An 8,069-nucleotide genomic window follows, 5' to 3' on the forward strand; every position below is an offset into this window, starting at 1 on the left:
TGCACGGATTTCATGGTAATGATAGCTACGTCAGTGGATTGGTGCAAGATCTATGGGATTGCTATAATTCCAGGATTGCTATATCCGGTCTGTTTGGCACGCCCGACTAATCCTGGGATTAAACCTTCCAATCCCTTTCAATCCCTCTAACCAAACACGCCCCAGGCAATTTTGAAGGGATTAGGGTGGATTGGATGGGATTTAAAGGTAATGATGGTGATGTCTGTGGATTGTCTTAAGATCCATGGGATTGTTATATTCCGGGATCATAATCCCGTGTCTGTTTCGCATGCCTGGCCAATCCTAGGATCTATCTTCCAATCCCTTATAATCCCATCCAGTCTGCCCTGTTTGGCCGGTCAGATTGGAAGGGATTGGATGGTATTGGAAGGGATTGGAAGTTAAATCCGAGATTGGCCGGGTGTGCCAAACAGAGTCGGTGATCTGATCCCAATTCCATGGATCTTGAGACAATCCACGGACAACACCATCATTACCTTTAAATCCCATCCAATCCACCCTAATCCATTCAAATTTGCTTGGTTCAAGGGATTGGAAGGGATGGGAAGGTTTAATCCTAGGATTGGCCTGGCCTGCCAAACAGACGGACATAGCAATTCAGGTATATAGCAATCCCATAGATCTCAAGATAATCCACTGACAACACCATCATTACCTAGAAATCCATGCCATCCACCCTAATACCATTCAATCCCTTCCAATCCACCCGGCCAAACGGGCCCTCAAATTAATGTTCCAAATTCATTTCATGCACAGGCAGAATCATCTCCGTTCACTATAAATATCCAATGTTGGTCTGTGTATCCACAGAATTCAGAGCATGGACCATTTAGGCATGTGGGCCCGAGTCAGGTGACACATGCTAAGATCCTGAGTCGCAACCGAGGAAAGGCGAATTCCCTTGCCATTCGACTCCCACGTGTCAGTTTGCATGTCGCAGTATTGCAAACCCGCAGTCTGTACACCGTTAGTGTGCACCATCCAAACGGCTCAAAAACAGGTCCCACCGTTAGATTCCCTGGACCAATGCCATTCTACTTAGAGGGCCATTACACAAGTAACTTGGATGCCCATCATCGGTCATTTTTCCCGGCTGAAAGTAGGCTCATGCCTGAAAGTTGGCACGTGCAGAACGAGTCGTACTCGCGCATGCGCGCAAATTCCGCAAATGGCTCCGATCCCAACCAGCCAGCAAATCGACAATCATGGCAACAACACCGCTTTGCCCAAAATCCCCGCTCGCGACATTTTCCTTTAAATCAAAACCGCCGGTGGTTTCCAGAAACCCGCTTTACAAAACCACCATCTGACACCCCTCCTTTACTAACTACACACTGCACAACTGCAGAATCCAAAGAAGAAAGGAGAAAAGAGGGAAAATGCAGGAAGAAACGGAAAATCTCGGCGATCCTGAGAAAATCGACTACGTTTTCAAGATCGTAGTTATCGGCGATTCGGCGGTGGGGAAGACTCAACTCCTCGGCCGGTTCACCAAGGACGAGTTCTGCTTCGACTCCAAGTCTACGATAGGGGTCGAGTTCCAGACTCGGACGCTGACTATCAAGAACAAAGTCATCAAAGCCCAGATCTGGGACACTGCAGGGCAGGAAAGGTAAATATCTCAATCTTTGGGGGTTTAAATAAAAAACGAGGCCATGCAAGTATCTGCCTCTTACTCTCGTGCCGATCGACGGTGATCTGTATATAACGGTAGGAATAACCAAAAAAAATCGCTCTCCTATAGTGTGCGTTTGCCTTCAATTGCTGAGTTTTTCGAAACTCATCCACCGTACACGTGGCATGAACCCCACTTCAATGCCGAGTGTCATTTGGCCCAGTTCTGGAGGGATAGGGCCACAGCATTAAACTCGTCAGAAGATCTTAACTAAATGGATAGATAGAAATAAAGTGATCAGTGGTCCAGATTCAACCGGCATAATCAAGCGTTTTAGTCGTTTTGTCAGTTCGATTTTCAGTCTTTAAGTCTCGCATAGAATAGAGCACGTGCCTTGTACGGTCAGAATCGTGACGAATGCAACATCCGTCGGAAACTTTCAAGACCTGCTCAACGTGGAAGCGGATTGGCCAGTGTACCTCACACCAGCTATATAGCTGCTGTATTGATGTTAGCAAGTTCCGTGGGTCTAATCATGAGGCATGTGTTATATCCAAACCGTCCATCCATTTGGAGAGATCGTATTAAGTCTTGAGACAAAAAATAAGACAGATCTAACTATCAAGTGGACCACACTGCAAAAAACTGTGGGGGATTGAACCTCTACCATTGAAACCCTTTTTTGGGGTCACAGAAATTTTGTATCAATATGAAATTTGTTTTATCTCTTAATTCAGGCCTTCGTGACCTTACGAACAGATTGGGTGGAAAATAAACGTTATGGTGGGCCCTATGAATTGTTTAACGGTGAAAATCATTATCTCCGCTGCTATTTGTGGTGTGGTCCAGATGATCTCTGGATATGATTCAGTCTTTGGATAATGCTATAGAATGATCTCTAAAAATAGATGAACGGTGTAGATATAATAAAAACCCATGTAACTTTGATCTCCTTTGAACCGTTCGTACAAGTCGGAGCTCGAGTAGCGTCAGTGCTCGTCTTCGCACGACACGTACCAACAGCAACTGTATGGCTAGTGTGTGGTACACCAGCCAATCCGCTTGCGCTCCACGTGCTCTCCTACTAATAAATGACAAAAGTCGCGCGAAATCGGACCGTCCAAAAGATGGGAGACATGATGCACGGCAATTCAGGCCGATCCACTGATCAGATCTGCCACATTCCGTGAAAGGAAGGACGATTGTAAATGCCTAGCTCACTTGATGGACGGATCGGATTGATTTTTGGGTCAAGTGATATACATGTCGGACCAAAATTTTTGGACGGATTGCATGTCTTAGGCACCTATATCAGGATTTAGTTATGTATTTAAATGTATCATTTATGGCCAGGGTAGGCCACCCCTTGAAGAAGATGGGATTCCAGCGCTGAGAAGCCAGGGGAGGCCCACCATGATGTTTGTGAGAAATCCACCCCGTCCATCCATTTTGCCATCTCATGTTAAGATATGAACCCAAAAATGGAGTAGATTCAAATCTCGAGTTGGCCAGACAATAGAAAAAAGTGTGGAAGGAAATGCCTACGGTTGAAACCTTCCTAGGTCCCCCGTGATGTTTATATGCCATCCAAATCGTTCGTGAGGTCATTCACACCGGGATGAACTGAAAACAAAAAAAATGTTAGCCTGATCCAGAACTTATGTGGCCCCACCAATGTTTCAACGCGTGCATTCGATCTCGAATATTTCCTATATTGTGGCCCACTTGAGTTTTGCATCTTCCTTCTTTTTGAGCTCGTCCTATCATGAGCTGGCAAACGGATGAATGGGGTGGATTTCTCAAAAACATCATGGTGGGCCCACCTAGCCTTCAACCGCAGGAACTTCGTGCTGTCAAGGTTGCAGGCAATCTCCGTCCGTGTATAACAATGGACCGGTATACATGTGTCCCACCTAACTAATAGATTGGCCTGATTTGGCACCTGACGATCTTCAAGGTGTGCCTACCTTTAAGCGGCTTGATGAATTGGTATGGCCCACCTTTTCAATGGCTCGATGAATTAGTACATCCAGCTCAATATATGCGTACAATAGAGCACAACTAGTGTGTTCGTGTAACATCATTCATGAAAACAACCGCCCCACCACAACGATCACCCTTTTTGAAATTCAGGCTGATTGTCTCATTAAGTGGGACACCCTAGTACGTTGAATATACCGTTCATTGTCCATTGATATTGAATTTTGGTTTTTCAAAAATCAAAATTTTAGATTTTTTCTTTTCCTGTAAAAATGATTTTGAAATTTTTAAATGAAAAAGTATGGGTTTTGCTTCTATCTCACATTATAAATGAGAAAAAAAAATAAAAAAGTTATGGTTTAAAGGTTTGTGTAGTATTCTTGAAGTTTTATAGATTAAGATACTTGGACAGAGATGTAAGCAGTGTAGTTGTAGTGGCGTTAATTGGTGCACTTTATACTTTACATGTAATTGCTCTCTCGCGACCTCACGTGAGATGGTGCGAGTAGTTTAATCACCCTTTAAGGGTAGTGTAATTTTTTTACATGATTCAGCATGGTGAAACAAAAAAATAATAATTTTACTTTTATTTTTAAAATTTTTGGTATTTCATAATTTTACTTTTGTTTTTAAAATTTTCAGTATTTTGTATATATTTTAAGAACAATTGATCCACCGCTGTAGCCCACGTGACGAGCAGATCGGCCTGATTTTTGTGCCAGATAACTTCACAGTGGGACACGTACGTATTGGTTTCGCATACTACACAAGTGACATGTTGGCTGGAAAGATGGTATTTCACCACAAGTTGTGGTCCCTTGCCCGTAGGTGTTCTTTTTCTTATAGGAATGTCAATGCTATCATACAGATCAATGGCTAGGACTTCATGCTAATCTTAGGCCCGGTTTTTGACCTGTTTGGGCTGGATTGTCAGGCATGGGTCTATTCAAAATTTTGCATTCTAGGTCCATTGACAGTCCTAGTTATAAGCCATTAGAAGGTGAAGTAGCGGAAATGCGTATGGTGGCAAATTGCAAGGGTTCAGTTGATTCAGCCACCCGTCCTGTCTCAGTCTGAGCCCATTACGAGTTGGGCTCGAACCTTACTCGTAATCCCATGGGGTCGGCGCTAAGCCAAAACTCCACAGGAAGAGTCGAACGTTCACTCCCCATTAGTACTGGGCCTATCTCAAGTGGATCGAGGTCATTGGTTTATCGGACCCCAAGGGACCATGATAACAAAAATGTATGCTGATAGTAGATATCATTAATTTACATGTAGAAATTGGTTAACAAGCCAGTGATGGCCTTTCCAAACTTTTAATTTGTCAGCCCATCTCCAGTCGTGTCGGGCTTCGGCCTAAAGAACTTGGATCGTTTTCAGTCACATTGGGTTTGGGTTGCTGCCTTCTACAACCCCCGCCACAGCATATCATCGCATCATATAGATTTTGAGCTATGAATGATTCAAGCGAGTTCCATGGGTGCATTGTCAGGTCAAATGGTAGGATAAGAGTTTAACTGTTATATGATTAATTAACGATCAAGATGATTTCATGGATAGTCAAGCTCAAAATAAATAAGGCTAGAAGTCCTGAAATACTGAAAAATAGCTTTAACGTGTTCTCAAGTTTGTTACAGCTGTAATTTTATGACTGGTTATTCGTTTGGTGTGTATATTATGTCATTGGAAAGCTATTGATGAACTCTTAATCAACAACCCAAGGTTCTTAGTTCCAAAATATTTTCTTAAGATTCATTCATTTTAGGAATTAAATTAAGATTTTAAGTTAATATTTACTATTTCTAGTAAGTTCTTTTGTTCTATATTTAGGGAGTTCAGAGTCTAATTATGATCCAAAGTATTTATTTTAGTAATCCAAATGGGCTTTGATAGAATAAACATCCTTTTACTATTTAAAGAAAGTATCCAATTTCAAATTGAATTAGGGTCCAATGTTAATTTTTCCTATATCAATTTTCTTTTTTACATTTTAAAGATTTCTTTTATTGTATATCCAATGGCTATGTTTAATAAGAAGGTGATACACACCTGCTGGTTATTTGGTATCAAAGCCACCACATTAAACAAGGTGCTGGTAAAAGAGTTATCCGCTGTGAAAATCAGGCCTATCTACTCATTATATGGACTACACTTGTATGTTGAATCAGATAGTGTGACCACCTGATGAATGAACAAGCCCAACTTTCACCCAGTGATCATTGAGGTGTGGCCAACCTTCTGCATTGCCGGGATGTAAGCTGTACAATTCATCTCATTAGCATGGGTTGATCTGTTTTTGGTTGTAGGTACAGAGCTGTTACGAGTGCATACTATAGAGGAGCGCTCGGTGCAATGTTGGTCTATGACATCACCAAACGCCAATCATTTGATCACGTCGCAAGGTGGGTTGATGAGCTGCGGGCCCATGCCGACAACTCCATTGTCATCATGTTGATAGGCAACAAGGCCGATCTGACGGATCTGAGGGTTGTCCCGACGGAGGATGCAGTAGAGTTCGCTGAGGAACAAGAACTTTTCTTCTCGGAGACGTCGGCCCTCAATGGCGAAAATGTGGAGAAGGCCTTCTTTAGGCTGTTAGAGGAGATACATGGGGTGATCTCTAAGAAGGCCATGGAATGTGTTGAAGTAAAGAAGGATGGGAATGATGTGGTGATGCTTAAGGGGACCAAGATTGTGGTGGGCCAACAAGGTTCTGAATTAGAGATGAGTGAGATGAGTGAGATGAGGAAGATTCCTTCTTGCTCTTGTTGATAGGAAAAGGTGGTTTTGTTGTTGTTTTCATCTTGGGTCTGGAGTGTTTGGTTTGATCTTTCTATGGCACGTTGCTTTTTCTTGTATGTGAAGGAAATATGAAAAAAGACTAAGAGAGAGGAGTGAAGTATTGAGTATTGGAAAGCTTTTGAAACATAGACAATGAAGTCTGTTTTGGTAGCATTTTTATTAGAAGAAATGTTGCATTGATCTTTTAACATTTTCTATTTCATGTCATCTCAGGTTTTTGTGTTTTTTTTTTTTAATCTTCTGAGAATTTTGTAAAAGGTCTCTAGGGTTTGGCATTTCTTTTAGCATTGTTCAAAATACTAGAACCATTCCATGCTATACCCAACATTTTAACTAGAATGTAAGCCGTCCATCATGAAATTGTTCTTGACTATTTTATTGCTATTTTATAGCCTTTTGAATTAAAAATAAATAAATTTTTTAAAAAGAGCCCATTCTAATTTACAAATGAATAACATCATGATAAGTATATGTATTTTTATTTTTATTTTTAAAATTTTTCCCATTCAATTATTTAATAATAGTAACAGTGGCTATTGTGGGTAAAAATGGTTTGACTACCCATGTGTTCACTCTCCAAGTATAGGGTTGTGATGTAGTAATAAACTCGGTGAGACCGAGGTCGAATCCCAAGGGACTGAAAACCTGTACGTAATCTGAAACTAACCAGAATTAGAACTAGATAAATATGAAATCTAAATTAATTTAATATGAGGGAATAATGGTGAAATAGTAAACTAAAATATATAGAATTCAAAGGTAGGGAACCAGGGTGCCAAGGATCCACTTGTAGCAATTGGGAAGCTACCTTGCATTGATTCAAGGACGCAACTGGAATCAGAGTTCTATCTTATCCAATTAGTAATAAGAGATTTATCAGATATCTAAATGTCTTATGGATCTAATAATCAACAGATACGATTTGTGTAGATTTGGAAATGATTCCGTTACCTAACCATGCCCAGGAGACTATGGCAAACAACAACAATTTACCAATCTCACAGCCAATCATGAGAGAATTGTGAAAGTTAGGAAGAGTTCCATCACCCAACCATGCCCAAGAGACAATGGTGAACAACAGGGCCTCCTAAGTTCACAACCTCGTAATGAAAAAATATATTCAAAGCTATTGCATATCTATTGTAATTTGAGTCACAATAAACCATTAAAAACTAAAAGAATTTTTTAATAATCAAGCTAGAATCTATAAGAGTTCAGTAACCATGAATCAAAGCAAAGCTACTATCCTAATTACGCTACAAGCTTGGCATGTTTGGGCGGTGGGATTAGAAGGGATTAGGTGGGATGGGATTCAAAAAACGGGATTCAAAAAACATAATTATTATCCATGGCAGGGATTGTCCGCTGTCGTGGGATTGTTCCCTGTTGCCATGGGATAAGATTAATGCCATGCTTTGTTGGTAATATGGTGGTACATTGAATAGATATACCCATCGTCATTTGAAATTACTAAGAATAACACACGTGTTATATCTAAACCGTTCATTTTTTTTTTATAACCTCATTTTATGGCATGGGCCTAAAAATGAGGTAGATCCAAAACTTATGTGGCTCCAAAGAAGTTTTCAACTGTAAGTATTCAATCCCCATTGCTTTCTATGGTGGGGTCCACTTGAGTTTTAGATTT

At 40.9% G+C, this 8,069-nt stretch overlaps 1 protein-coding gene across 1 annotated transcript; it reads left to right on the forward strand.

The window, feature by feature from the left end:
- Positions 1-1,267: 1,267 nt before the first annotated feature.
- LOC131233533 (ras-related protein RABA3-like) lies at positions 1,268-6,609 on the forward strand. The gene is made up of 2 exons (XM_058230290.1): positions 1,268-1,633; positions 5,926-6,609. Exons 1-2 carry the CDS (start codon positions 1,401-1,403, stop codon positions 6,389-6,391), a joined length of 699 nt encoding a protein of 232 aa, XP_058086273.1. The 5' UTR covers positions 1,268-1,400; the 3' UTR covers positions 6,392-6,609.
- The last annotated feature ends 1,460 nt before the right edge of the window (positions 6,610-8,069 follow it).

Source organism: Magnolia sinica, chromosome 18 (genome assembly GCF_029962835.1).
Source record: "Magnolia sinica isolate HGM2019 chromosome 18, MsV1, whole genome shotgun sequence".
Taxonomy (NCBI): domain Eukaryota; kingdom Viridiplantae; phylum Streptophyta; class Magnoliopsida; order Magnoliales; family Magnoliaceae; genus Magnolia; species Magnolia sinica.

Bases quoted from the DNA above. Each gene is read 5' to 3' on its own strand.
- LOC131233533 (XM_058230290.1), top strand. From the start codon at position 1,401: ATGCAGGAAGAAACGGAAAATCTCGGCGATCCTGAGAAAATCGACTAC. The intron at 1,634-5,925 runs GTAAATATCTCA...TTTTGGTTGTAG, and splicing joins GACACTGCAGGGCAGGAAAG to GTACAGAGCTGTTACGAGTG.